Source organism: Zootoca vivipara, chromosome 4 (genome assembly GCF_965207765.1).
Source record: "Zootoca vivipara chromosome 4, rZooViv2.hap1.1, whole genome shotgun sequence".
NCBI lineage: Eukaryota > Metazoa > Chordata > Lepidosauria > Squamata > Lacertidae > Zootoca > Zootoca vivipara.
In genome coordinates this window covers 87793542-87808546 of record NC_142587.1, presented here as the reverse complement: position 1 = coordinate 87808546, position 15005 = coordinate 87793542, and the positions used below count along the sequence as shown (strand labels likewise).

Genomic DNA, 15005 nt, shown 5'->3' with positions numbered 1-15005 from the left:
GTGGAGACACTCCTATTGTTACTATTACTAAAGTACAGTACAGATGGTGTGCTAGGTGCTGTACAAATTATATTAAGGCAATAATGTATCTAAATAAAATTAATTTAATTTTGGACAGGAGTAAACACCAATTTATTAGAACTTGCATGTCACCCCATGTTTGCCCCACTCTCTATAACCTACTTTTCTGGAGCAAATAAACCTATTTCACTAATTAGATTTATAGCATGCCTTATCCCCAAGGCACTGGGTGGGTACAAATATGTCATCACTTCTTTTATGCTCACAATAACCTTGTGAGGCAGGTCACAATTACTGATATCTTGCAGCTGGGAAGCAAATGCAACAGCAACTTGCTCAGGGTCACCAAAAAAGACAATTGTTGAAACCTGGCATCAAATCCCAGTTCAGAACTATAACATCACCAGGATATACAGCACCAAGCAATCTGAAGCATATTTACTCAGAATTTCTAAATATTTCAGTGAGATTTGCTTCCATGCAATAAATTTTTGGGTTGGTCTTTAATGTCACGAAAAGTTATCTGCAGGCATTCTCTGGTTTGGTATTGGACTATTGAGTTAGGAACCCTAAAGGTAAAGGTACCCCGACCATTAGGTCCAGTTGCAGACGACTCTGGGGTTGTGCCGCTCATCTCACTCTACAGGCCAAGGAGCCGGCGTTTGTCCACAGACAGCTTCCGGGTCATGCAGCCAACATGACTGAGCCGCTTCTGGCGAAACAGAGCAGCGCATGGAAACGGTGTTTACCTTCCCGCCAGGTGCTTTCAAACTGCTAGGTTGGCAGGAGCAGGGACCGAACAATGGGAGCTCACCCCGTACGGGGATTCGAAATGCCAACCTTTCGATCGGCAAGCCCTAAGCTCAGTGATTTAGACCACAGGATTCCTAGTCACATACAATCTATATATTCAACACTAATCCCCATCCTAGCCCACGTGGATAAGCTAGGTGAGTGGTAAAGCTTCTATAGTGGTACCTCCGGTTGCGGTCCGGAGGTCCGGCCGGATCCTGAGGTTTTCACGATCGGAGAGACCACTTCTGCGCACACACACAATGTGGCAAAAAACCGGAAATATACTTTCAAGTTTGCTGCTTACATATCCCAAAGTTTACATAACCAGAGGGATACATAAGCAGAGGTACGACTGTACTTGTTAAAGACCACAACAATAACTCTATATCCCAGTATTATGAAGTACCTTTTGTCTGAGGTACTTCCTCTTTTGCACTACCACCCCTCCCAACAGCAATGCTGGGAATTGCCCTTAGCGCTCAACCCGCACTAACTGCAGCTTGATTCCTTACTCGCTGTTCTGGAGATGGCCACTCTCCCCTGCAACTGATTAGCTTACGGTGGCTTATGAAACAAGCCTAATTATGGCTTCCTGGAACCGTGTGAACATGCCAGCTCCTGCTGAGAAGCCCTTAGCCACCTCCTCCCCGGTCTCTTTACTACCATGACATGCTGAGTGAAAACAAGAGCAGCAAAGCAACCTCTCTGGAAGCCACTTGCCAACACGATCCCAATAAACCATAATCTGGTTTACAATGGCATGTGAGTTGTGAATCAGGCCATATTCACACTACTTGTTAGAGCCCCATTCATATATGTGTGATTTCCTCAGATCAGGGAAGGGGAACCTTTCTGGCTACTCCTGTGGGTCAACTCTGACAGGTGGGTGGGACAACCCACGCATCAATCAGATGATGCCTCACCTGTCAAAGTCCCTTGAGCAGTGCTTCCCAAGCTCCAGACATTGTGAACCACAGAGCAAGGGGGTTTGACAGTCCTACACCCAGCACTTCAGAATCTCTGAGCACCGGCCTTGCTCAGCACCTCCCAAATGCCTGGCAACCAGCTGGTTGTCGGGAATTTGGGAAGCACTGTGCAAAGTGCTTTGCAAGCCCTGTGGTCAGCACTTCTCAGCTCCCAAGCATACGGCTGACATAGCTGCTTTCTGCAGGGATCAGCTGTGGGATCAAGTTCTCCATGGGAACTTGAACTCACAATGCATCACCCAATGGGAGATGACTTTAACCCTTCTACGTGCAGGGATGGGGCATGGAACTTGTATGTAGAGGCAACTCCCAATTTACACAGGGGTTACATTCTAAAGTTCCATGTATATGTGAAGCACAATTGAAAATGCCTGCAAACACCCCCGTTCCGCCCCTTTCTGTGACTTTTTGGATCACTTTCCGGTTCAGCATGGTCACACACATATTGGACGTACCTAAAACGGTCGCTCCCTGCAACTGATGCTCACACTAGCTGTTACTGCCCCATTCATACATGTATGATTTTTCTAGATCTTCAATGCATCCCAAGAAAACATGACTGGACTGATGGCTTAGGGAATGACAAAGATGAAGAGTCTTCAGAAAGCCCAATGTGGCTTGCAGGTTACTTGATGAGAAGCTGAGAAATGAAACATGAAAGGCAAGCTCTCACTATGCAACTATAAAGTTGGCCAATACGTGCTACCTTATGCATGTTTACACAGAAGCCAATCCTACTGAGTAGTTTAATGAGGTTTACTCTTAAGCAAACATACTCAGGGCTTCCAGCTAAGTCTGACAAACAGGACCACCACATCTATACTTCACATCCTAAAGCACTTTAGAACCAATTTCACAAAAAGGACTTCCCAGAAAGATCCCTGAGGAATTATGGCTTTTGTGAAGGTTCTGGGAACTCTGTGCTAAGAATAGCCTCAACGCTTCACAGCACTTCACATCCAATGAGTCTTCGATCTGGAACCGTGGCATTTATAAACCAGTATGAAAGTGCATTCATACCCCTTTAAGTCATGGCTTTCCCCAAAGAATCCTGGGAACTGTAGTTTATCCCCACAGGCCTACAATTCCCAGCACCCTTAACAAACCACAGTTCCCATGATTATTTGGGGAAAGCCATGTGCTTTAATACATGGTGTGGACGTGACTTAGAAATGCCCACAAAAATAGATGACAATATACCAGGGCGGGTTTGATCACATAAAGTAACACCACTATTTAGAAATCATATATTGCCTTGGGAGTTTTGAGATCACTTTGTTCCCATTAGCTCTGTGACCTGTAGAACAACCCTGTGAAATAATGAAACACTGTATTTCCAAAACTACAGCTTGGGACAGGGCTATAATAAGGGTGGGCCTTCATAAGACCATCTAGCTAGACTTTCCCAGGACTCACAGCTTATTTTCACCCTCTTGCAAAACCCATGTTTGGGGATGGGGCAGAACTAATATGAACCACAATACTCTGGAGCAGCCTTTCTCAACTCCCATCATCCTTGACCAGTTCCCATGCTAGCTAGGGATGCTGGGAGTTGTAGTCCAACGACACCTGGGGACACAAGGCTTCTGTAGCGTGATGGTGAGAACTCACCCACCAGGAACACCTGGCCCAGAAATGCAAGTTAAATTCAATGGCATTGCTCTGTGCTGCTCAAATCCATGAAACTTCTCACACATTAGAAAGCAGGAAGAAACATCAAGTATAATGTATAGTACCGGTATGATCCAAGAGCTTAGAAGAGGGGGTGGAGAGGGATAAATAAATGCACGTACCAAACATACACATTTGTTAACACAAAACACATTTTTATAAGCCTACAGACAGTCAACTTTTTTTTAAAGTGTGTATTATCCTACCCGGCCCTCCCCCACACCAGTTCTCCAAAAGCCAAACCCTTCTTTGGAAGACAGTAGGGCGGGGGGGGGGAGGGGGCAGAGTTGTTCTACAATTTCACTGCATGGCTTGAAAAACAACTTTGATTGGCACTTGGCCTGACCCACAGAGCAAGAAAAAAAGAAAAAGAAAAACAGCTTTGGGACAAAGAGTGCAAATATTTGAGCGCAATGACTTACATGCTTTCTTCATATTTACAAGAAAAATCATGGTACAAAGATATAATTAGAAAGAGGCTGCCAAACATACACATACACAGCCCATTTGCCTTAGTTGCTCCAAGCTGATAGATTTGCCCAGCTCAGCAGTTTTAATTCATTTGCGCTGGACAAACAAGAGGCGACTTGGTTAATCAGATGTACAGAGTGGAGGCAAACCAATCAGAATATTCCTGAAGCGTGGCTTGCTGGGTAGCTAGTATTGTTAGAAATAGTGGGAGATGTGTCTGGTTTGGCTTGGAGCTCCATAAACTAAGGTTTTGACATGGTGAACAAGTGTTGCAGTCAAATGCTTATCTAAAAGGACTCCCCTCTCCTTGTACTGTACATCACTTTGGAGTTTAATTTATGGTTTGCATTATTCCCCATTCTGACTGAACTAGGGAAATCTGGTTTAATGTCATTTAACAAGCCAGGACCAGATCCCTTCAACCCACTAGCCAGGTGTCCCAATTTTTACGAAGTGTTTTAACCCACCCCCCTCCATATCACATGCCATTACTGGCAGCGGCAATGCAACACACTTCTTCATAAGGATGTCAGTACACATGGAAAATTGAATTAGCTGTTATTATGGAAGGTCTTGGGAAATTCAACATGCAACTGCCATCTTCAGCGGCAGCCTCATCTTCACTGCAACATATAATTCCACTTTGAGGTACAGTCTTAAGAAGAAGAAGAAAACATGTTTTGTAGATGTTGCTGGCTCTTTCACTTAAACTAAATGGCCTAAGCTTAAAACTAGTTCAGGGAACGCTTTCCCCCATATTGACCCCTTCCCATTCTTCAGTCACTTTGGTCTTGTTCCAGGAAACACTTCCATCTGAAGTAAAATCAGTATCCACTGGGAGCAGGGCCTTCTAAGGCAGCGTTTCTCAACCGCTGTTCCGCGGCACACGAGTGTGCCGCGAGACGCTGGCTGGTGTGCCGCGACGTGCGGTGACGAGAAGGGCGATTTGCATTGTCACGTGCCTGGCGGCTGCCAATATACAGCGCTAACCCGCCGGAAAGGAAGCCGGCCGGGTCACGACGCAAGGTTAAGCGTCGTGACCCGGCCTGCTTCCTTTCCGGCGGGTCAGTGGTGTTAATTGGCGGCTGCCAGGCACGTGACAATGCAAATCGCCCTTCTCGTCGCCGCACGTCGCGGCAAAATTTAGACAAACTAAACTAAAATTTAGACAAACTTAAAGAAGCTGGCTGGATGAGCTCAACCTGAAACTTGCTGAGCAAAGGATTGTGCTGGCAGAGAAATCAGCGGCTTGTGAAGCCTTATTACAGGAGATTGCAACCAACACAGCAATTGGCAAGTGTTTCTTACAGTTATAATTATAGTCAATATAGGGCGGCACAGAGTTAAATTTTTTAACTTTTTTAATGGTGGTATGCCTCGTGATTTTTTTCATGGAACAAGTGTGCCTTGGCCCAAAAAAGGTTGAGAAACACTGTTCTAAGGTATGGCACATTTCTTCTCAGAAGAGCTTTCCTATGAGAAAAGGCATTCATCTGCCTTCTGAAAACCATTTAAATTATTTTATTATTTAATGCCCAAAAGACTAGCATTATTAATGCTCCTGCTAAAATTCTGGCATTTATATCAAACTCTTTTTTCACCTTTTTATGAATTTTATATGCATTTAGGGTCAATTCAAATTTCCCTGAGGGGTAGAAAGCATGATAAAAAATGTAATAAAATAAACTGTGTAATAAAATAAACTGTGACAAGGGATGCATGGGTAGCTTTACCACAAGAGGGTAAGGAAAAGTAGCTGTGTGTGACCTGTGCCCAAATCATTAGTCAGCCTCCCTCTCTTCCCCCCCCAAAAAAATCAAAATAAGGAAACTAACTTAATTTGCCCAATTGCATTGGCTTTGAAGGTTTTCAAATACTTTCCCCCCTTTTAGGCAAAGGAACATGTTGTTGACTACTCATACAATGGTAACCCAGACTGCAGAAGCAAGCCATGTAGGAAAAGGCAGGAAGCATCATTTAGTTTGGATACAGACAGACAGAAAAGTGGGAGGGGGAGTAACAGGTAACCAATTGGCCTCATGACCCTGGAAGCGCTATTCAATTCTTGGCTTATTTTCCAAACACAGCCAGCTTATTTTCACCCTCTTATTCACAGCCATGAGGGCTAGGAACCACACCTCAAGAAAGAGAGCAACGATATTCTCAGGATGCTAACTGCACCACTGATTCAGAGGTGGTCCTATGTTTATAGAACCCCTTCCCTAGGCATATTCATATGGCCTCTGTGTTAATGGCTTGTAAAACAGTCTAAATACTTTTTTGTTGCAAAATGCTTTCACTTGCTATTTTAGCTGTTTTGTATTTCACAGCTGTTGTTCTTTTAGAACTATGCTGTGCCACTTGTTTTTTTTATATTGATACTGTTTATTGCTGTTGCTATAATATTTTTAGTTGTTTTAATGTTTTACGGATTGTGTGGTTTCACAGTTTATAATCACATTATGAATTTTATGTTTTTAATATGTTGTGGGTAGCTGGGGGGGGGGGGGTTAGCACCTGAAAGGCACCCTATAAATATTGATCTTTTTAAACAGAATGTACATGACACAGAGATCAAATATCAGAGAGGTTGTTGTCATAGGAATTTACTTACCCACATCTCAGTAAATCAGAAACCAGCCTCAACAGTACAGAGAGATCCAAGGATGAAAATATACTCATTCATCACCCCAAACACACAACTTCCCAGGTTAAATAGTTCAATCTAGAAATATTACTTTCTGCAACATCCTTATACAGGCAAAAACAGCCATGTTTATATTACTTACTTACATCTGAACAGCATCCATACACCATTTTCTTAAAACCTACATTTTAAGGAATTCATACTAGGAATCAAGAATCAAGATTCTCACTAACAAAGGAGTCTTCCTACATACAATGATCCTTCCTACATACAATGATTCATGATTCTAGCAACAGATTATGTGACCATCAAGATTTGGTCCTCTTTTGAGCACATTGCATAATTTTAAAACTGCAAAGAATTGGGGTATCATATCTTTCACATACTGTACCACTTTTTTCCATCATCCTGTAACCCTTACTGCATCAATTATTCTGCTGAATAATATCCATCTCAAAATCTCCACACATCACTTGGTATTCTGGGACCTTACATGAAATGTATGGAATCCTGACCAAGCCGCCTTAATAAAAAAAGTCAGCACAGTAATTTGTCAGCATTTTAGTGTACATTTCTCCTAATATATACATTTCTGCATGTAATTTTGTTCCCTAACACACCCCAACATTTTTTATGTTATTTTCACCAATATATACGTTTTTATGCACATGCTTTTGTGCACATTATCCGGTTGGAGAACTGAATTGCAAAATTCAGAAAAGTGCACATTTTGAAGGATAGCTTCATTTGGATTCACATTTTTGGGGTGCGGGAAATACAAATAAGATAGTTTTGCATTAAAATGCAAACAGAATTTCTCCCCTATCCCTTGCTGGGTCCCACTTGGCCAGTATGAAGCACACTGTGCCATAGTACAGAGTCCTCCCTCCCCAAAAGGGAAGAGACATAGAAACTGAGGTGGAGGGACTGCAAAGTTCTAGGCAGGGAGCTAATCTTGCAGCAAGTAGGGCCAAAGATGCTTCACACCCAGCAACGGAGGATTAGCTTGCAACCCTCAAATTGCTAAGTATGGCAGCTGCAGAGAGGCAGGCAGCACATGGAAGCTTCTACTCAAAGGTGTTCTTCCCCCTCCTGGCTGGCTGGATTCACAAGGAAGCTTGAAATGCCCTCTTCTAATGCCAGTGTTGGGAGTACTGCTCCGGTCTACTGGATGCATGCAGCTATGTGCAAGGAGCCCCCATTCATTCACTTAACAAAGAGATGCCTACTAGCAGAAGGCAGGAGGAAGAGAGCAGTTAGAAGGGGAATTCCATGTTCGAAAAACCCTGCCAGTGAAACATACCCAGCACTCAACAGAAGATGTGGGCAAGATATCTTCTAGAGAATTTTGCTTGGCATTACTGTAGTAATTTTACTGAGGAACCCCCCAATAAGCTTCCAAGAAAGCCAGATTTCCCGAGGGGACACACATACATGACGTTCATATACGGAAAGGGGAGGGGGGGATCTAATAATAAGTGATTTGTCATGGAGACAAAATCTAAAATCAGACACACAATACAGCTATAGCTGCTACAGAAAGTGTAAGCATAAAAAAAGAGCAGGGAGATTATATAGAGTTGGGAGGCATTTATTTTGACATACTCTACATATACAGAGAGGATACACAGTTCAAAAGATAAAAGTTTCTTTCCCCTTCTCTTTCTTCACCCTCATAGCAGACCCACACATTGAAGTCAAGGTTATGAAGAGGACAGTGCTCCTTGCAAAAATGTATGTCAGATGTGGGTGGAGATAAGGAAGATGAGATGTAGTCCATCTCTCTTTCTCTCTCTCCTGCAGGATGTCTTCAGTAAGATATTATATGCAGCACTGAGGCTTAGTGTTGCAGAGGCAAAACCAACAGGAATCAATATCAATACAAAAGGGAGAATTAGTTAGAAGGTACAGGTAGGAGGTTTCTGCTTCAATCCTACATTAAGGCTGGAGGCTTGCAAGGGTAATTTCTGCATTCTAGTCTGACAACATTGAAACCAATGAAAACCCTGGTTTGCTTAGTGACATCATTGGTATTGGCTGCAATCTTACAGGATGAAGCATATTCAGTGTCTATCTGATATATGTGTCTAGTTACAATCTATCCCCCAACCCCCCAAAAAGGGTTCTAGTCTGGCTCAGATTACTTGGGGCAAAGATAATATTTCCATGGCAACGGGGGGGGGGGGGGAGAGGACTATGATAGCTAAGTTTTACACCCAGCAGACCAACTGAAAAAATGAGTATGACTAAGTTAGGTCATTTAATTGCAAGACACACCCCCCCCCCCCGGTAGAAGGGACAGAGCTGTCATAAAAAGAGAGGGGAACAATTTAAGTTAGACTGTCAGTCTAATGCACAAATATAATTTATATTTATTCTGCAAACTATCCCATAGGCTTTGCGCTGATAACAATACCTAGGAGGATGAACCACTCAGTCAATCTGACTTTACCATCAACTATACTACCATTATTCACTTCTTCAATTTACTCCAGTTCTCAGTCAACATCATAAGCTTAGGCATTAAATATTTTGATGGGCACTAATGCAAGGAGAAATCATCTCAATAGACACACATCAGTTTTGCAGCCTTCCACAAAGTTACACCACAGCCAAAACCTGAATTTCTTCTAAAAGTACGGTAAATCAAGACCTCTCAATTAAGATTAAGGAAAAAGCAGCAGAGAAACTAGAAACACATGAAAACACCTACATATAAATATTTGTCTTTAAAGTACATGCGTGCTTGCACTTGATATTAAAGTGGGATTTTTTTTGAGCATCTTCTGGCTGGCAGGAGGAAGCTCAACCTGAAGCTACAAAAAGGGAGGGGGTGTAGGAAGCTGCCTTTTGCTGAGTCAGACCATCATATCCATCTAGCTCAGTTTTGTCAACACTGACCAGTAGCAGCTCCATAGAATTCCAGACAGGAGTCTCTCCTAACCGTACCTGGAGACAACTGGGATCTAACGTGGGACAAGTAGATGCTCTACCACTGAGCTTCAGCCACATACTAGCTTCCTCTTGTCTTTGGAAAGAGGGTGCACAAACCAAATATAGAATTTAGACAGTGTTTGTTCTTATTCTTTTGAAGGTCTTGAGATTTTAGGGACAAGACATATTATAAAAATTCCAATGGATAAGTGAAGTAGTGATACAGAAGGCAAAGGTACAGCAAAATAAGAATTTCATACAGACATATACCACATCAAGTACAGAGAGAGCACAACCCTGCCAAAGTCAAGCCCCTTTAATTGATTTCACAATCCAAGTCCCTCCCACTGAAACCAACAGGACAGGTCCTACAATCCTATGGCCCCTGGAAGGATATCCCAGGGGCCATAGGAATCATTGGAGCACCCTCTATAAGAACAGAAAGAAAACTCCTCAACCTTGGAGAGGGAGATCCAGTGTTGGATCCCACCTCCCCATTGCTATAGAACCTTCCACAGCCCCTTCCCCTATTGTTGTCAGAACTGATCTCAGCAGAGAGAGAAAAAAGGGGGGCATGCCAAGGGTGTGCTTGGATCCAAAAGATCCAACGCCTTCCCAGTCCCCTGGCACATCTTCAAATCAGGAGCACACATACAACAGTGAATTTCATTCCCTTTATTTCCCATGGGAGGTGAATGGTTTTTGGGAATGTGGAAAAAACAGAAAAGGACAAAGGTGAGCAAGAGCCGTCCTCTGTTCTCAGGGCACTGGAGAATGCAGGAGGTAGATGAACTACCTTCAGTTCCCTTCCTTTCAGCCCTGCCCACCCAGGATCACACTGTTTAAAGGTGATTATCTTTACCTTACTGTTTAAAGGTACTTGTTTTAACAGGATCACACACAGAGAGAAAAGTATACACTTATTACAGTAAGTGTCAGACTTAGTGAATGTTAGCATTTACTAGCAATTCTTAAGATTTTTGGAGGACTGCCCACAGTAAATGTTAGAAATGTGCAAGTCATTAACCTGCATTTTTAGCATTAGCACATCATTTACTTCTAAGCAATGGAAATATATAGGCACTTTGGTATTAAGGCAATTAGGTTAGCTCTGAAATTTACTGGTATATACTTTCTGACATATCCTACTGAACCTTTTTCTTCTTCTTCAGTACAAGGATTACAAACAGAAGACAACATTCCCCAGGGCTGGAATTGTACACTTTCTTATCTGGAAGTAAGCCCTACTGATCTCAGTGAAGCTTTATTTTCAAGTAAAGATGAAAATTTGTATTTGTTATACTTAGAGGAGACCCATTAAAAACTCAATGGGCAATTGTATGAATCAGATACATAGCTACCAAGTTTTCTCTTTTCTCACGAGGAAGCCTATTCAGCATAAGGGAATTTCCCTTAAAAAAAGGGAGAACTTGGCAGATATTCTATACACAAACACACACATCCTATTGCACTATTCTATACACAAACACACACCCATCCTATTGTACTATCTTCATTTAGATGGTATGTGAAACCAATCCACCACCATACCACCCCTTTTTCTTTTACTGACAACATGATCTGCTATTTTTTGATGCTGCCAGGCTGTATACAATTTTTATCAATAGCTATTATTATTATTATGCTTTTGTTTAAGTGGTTCGGTACCAAGTGTAACCACACTGAGCACCTTTCAAGGACAAGTCACGCTAAAAGCACATGAACAAATAATAAATTATGCATATATTGTATTAAAATGATAATATGCATATTTTATACAATTTTAATATACAATACATACATATAATATGTACAGTATTATCCTACTTTACTATGCAATTATAAACAACCTTACATAATATATAAACAAAAGAACACAGTTTTAAAACTTTTTAAAACAACCAAATAACTTTAATATAGCTAGCACTTAAAAGCATCCAGCCCAATACACTTTGTAATATAAAAATAATGGGCTGGCTCCAGACTAATTTAGCCACGCTTTAGCCTCATTACAATGATGGGACTTTAGTTAGTCGTAATTAACAGCACAAACCTAACCACATCACATCTACTTAGAAGTAAGTCCTATTGAACTCAACAGGGCTTAGTCCCAAGTAAATGTGGTGAAAGGACTGTCAGTTGTCCCATGGACTGCAATGAGGCTAATGCATGGCTAACTTACGGCTGCAGTCCCAACCCCACTTACCTGTGAGCAAGCCCCACTGGGACCAGCACAACTTACTTGTGAGCAAAAAACGGTTAGGATTGCAGTTACGGTAAGTCTACATCCAGCTGGATATGGTTATTATTATTTTTACACAGCTGTACTAGGCAAATCATACCTATTTTTATACAACTTTACTACTGGATAGAAAAATACACAAACTGCTCTCTCTCTCTCTCTACATATGTAGAAAAATTCCAGCACTGCAGGGAATCTTCAGATGAAGAAGTGTGCATGCACACGAAAGCTCATACCAAAATAAAAACTTAGTTGGTCTTTAAGGTGCTACTGAAGGAATTTTTCTATTTTGCTTCGACTCAGACCAACACGGCTACCTACCTGTAACTAGATCTACATATGTATTTAGAGATAGGGTTGTACTGTACCCAAATTAAGTCCTGCTCAGAGCAGACCCTCCAAAATTAATGGGCATGGCTAACCCGGATACATTCCTTTCTGAGGGTCCTAGAAGTTAGTTGCAGGCAACACCAGCTGTCCAGGTTCTAGCTACAGTACAGTACTCACAAGTAGAGCCACTGAAACCAAGGGACCCAAGTCAGCCATGCCCATGGGACTTCAGTGGGTCTACTCTGAGGAGGGCTATAGGGTTGTATCCCAGCTAAGTCCTCCTCAGAGCAGACCCACTGAAATTAATGGACATGGCTAACCTGGATACATTCATTTCTGAGGGTCCTAGAAGTTAGTTGCAGGCAACCCCTGGCTGTCTCACAAGTAGAGCCACTGAAACCAGGAGGCCCATGTCAGCCATGCCCATGGGACTTCAGTATGTCTACTCGGACGAGGGCTACAGTTTTGTATCTCAGTTAACTCCTCCTCAGAGCAGACCCACCGAAACCAGCAGACCCTTAGTCAGCCATGCCTATGGGACTTCAGTGGGTCTACTCTTGAGGAGAACATGGGAGCTACCAATGTACCTCACAGGCGCACCAGATTTCACACTTACACACATTTAACGCCTCATTATATATGCTATCCTTTGCTTTGGGATAGCCCTGACTGACACACATACACAAGCAGCCCTACGCGAAGGTGAAAGAGCCCCTCCCCCCCCTTTATAAGAGTTGGCCGAGGGGGCGTGTCCCGAGCGCAGCAGCCCAACGGTCTGCAATCTGGAGCGGCGAGCAGCATCTCCGAGCCCCTTCGGGCAGCGCTCCGAGCAAAGTCGCCTCCTCCGACCGGGCTCCCCGCCACCGCCCCCCCCCGCTCCGCGCGCGCTGCTCCCCAACGTTCCACAGCACCGCGCGCACGCGCGGAGGAGTGTGTGTGTGTTTTTGTGTGAGGAGCGTGACGGGGGTCGACGTACACCCACCTGCCTCAGCACTTTCCGGCAGTTGCTACAGACCCGCCGGCACTCTCCGTGGCCGCTGCCGCCGGGGACGGACGAAGGGCAAGAAGCGGCGCCCCTGTTCATGGTTGCCGGAGCCAGCGGGGGCAGAGGGAGGCGACTGGCTGCAGCGGCTGCCTTAGCTCAACGCTCAGCGCCTCCGGCCGCCGCCCCCATCCGCCGCTCCCCTCCTCCTCCTCTTTTCCCCTCCCGCCCCCCTGGAAGCGCTTCGGCTTCAGCCGCTCAGGAACAGCCGCTTCCATCCCCGCCCCGCCCACCAACCGCGGCTCTCCCTCGCGCGCACACCCCTCGGCGGAGGCCAATCGCCGCGCCTCGGGCACGCCTACCCCAACCCCCGGCTGGCCAATCGCAGGCGCTGGCGAGAGCCAGCCAATCGGCCGAGCGTTCTCCCGCTCCCCATCTCCGGGCAGTCTCTGAGTTGGAGGGAGGGGCCGTCGCGCAAACGGGGCGGAGAGAAGAGGGGAGCTTCTCGGCAACCTATAGGGGGCGGAGGAGGTGGGGCCAGGTGGCGTGAGGCGGGGCTTCCCTTGGCCAATGGGACGCGGGCCATGTCCATGGGCTGGAGGTGCGGAAAACGCACCCACGAGGTGGTCACGCCCCCGTCTCTCAGTGCTTACTGCTGCTTTGGAAGGCGCAGGAAAGGGAGGCAGAATGATAGAATGGTAGAGTTGGAAGGGGCACCGTGGGTCATCTAGTCCAACCCCCTGGGTCATCTAGTCCAACCCCCTGCAGTGCTGGAATATTTTTGCCCAGTGTGGGGCCGGGACCCAGGACCCTGAGATTAAAAGCCTCATGCTCTACTGACTGAGTTATGCTGTACTAAACCATACAAAAAAAAATTAATCTAAAACTGGTTTTGCTTTTACATTTACATTTCTTCTTCTGCAAACACCCTCCACAAACCAGCAGAAAAGGGAAAGCTAGTATTTAAAAACACGTAACTTCCTCTTGCTTTGCTATATGCTGTACAGTGGTACCTCGGTTTATGAACACAATTGGTTCCGGAAGTCTGTTCATAAACTGAAGTGTTCATAAACTGAAGCGAACTTTCCCATTGAAAGTAATGGAAAGTGGATTAATCCGTTCCAGACGGTCCGCGGAGTAACCGTTCATAAACTGAAGCGAACTTTCCCATTGAAAGTAATGGAAAGTGGATTAATCCGTTCCAGACTGGTCCGCGAAGTACTTAAACTGAAGCGTTCATAAACTGAAACATGGGTGTAATTGGTTCCGGAAGTCTGTTCATAAACTGAAGCGTTCATAAACTGAAGCGAACTTTCCCATTAAAAGTAATGGAAAGTGAATTAATCCGTTCCAGATGGGTCCGCGGCGTTCATAAACCGAAAATTCATAAACCGAGGTGTTCATAAACCGAGGTTCCACTGTATAAGACTCTGGCCCTGGACAGAGTCAACAATGCACAACCTTATATATGCCTACTGATCATCTTCTGTGGCCCTTCTCTGTGTGCCCACGCCACAAGAGGTCCAGAGGGTGGCAACGCAAGAATGGGCCTTTTCTGTGGCGGCTCCTGTTTGTGGGATGCTCTCCCCAGGGAGGCTTGCCTGGCACAAATACTTTTCTCTATAACCAGGTCTGCCTTTGGCTACAAGTAGCCTTTTAGAAGTGGGTGGGATTTTTTAAATGCATTATTCCCCTCCCCCTGGTTTTAATCTAGCTATGTGGAGTTTTTGGTTTGTTTGTTTGTTTGTTTGTTTGTTTGTTTTGGGTTGCCCTGCTCAAGAGTAACGCAATTAACACATAATATTAATAATAATAATAATACTGTTTGGATGTGTCTGACTGAGTGTCGTGGGAATGTAGGACTGCAGCCCCACGGAAACAGAGGGAAACTTACAAGTGAGAGCACATAGGATTCCATTGTTGCTG

At 44.3% G+C, this 15005-nt stretch overlaps 1 protein-coding gene and 1 long non-coding RNA gene across 4 annotated transcripts in view; one reads left to right on the top strand and one right to left on the bottom strand.

The window, feature by feature from the left end:
- Window positions 1-13361, bottom strand: part of SESN3 (sestrin 3) — a 58717-nt gene extending 45356 nt beyond the window's left edge. The window contains exon 1 of one of the 3 annotated variants that reach the window (XM_035114391.3): window positions 13080-13361. In XM_035114391.3, coding sequence (XP_034970282.1) covers window positions 13080-13181 — 102 coding nt within the window. In that variant the 5' untranslated portion in view covers window positions 13182-13361. The remainder of the gene's footprint in view (window positions 1-13079) is intronic. The other 2 variants (XM_088668389.1, XM_088668390.1) reach the window with 2 other exon arrangements.
- LOC148686036 (uncharacterized) overlaps window positions 1-15005 on the top strand; it is a 121539-nt gene that overhangs the window by 82917 nt on the left and 23617 nt on the right. The window lies entirely within an intron of this gene.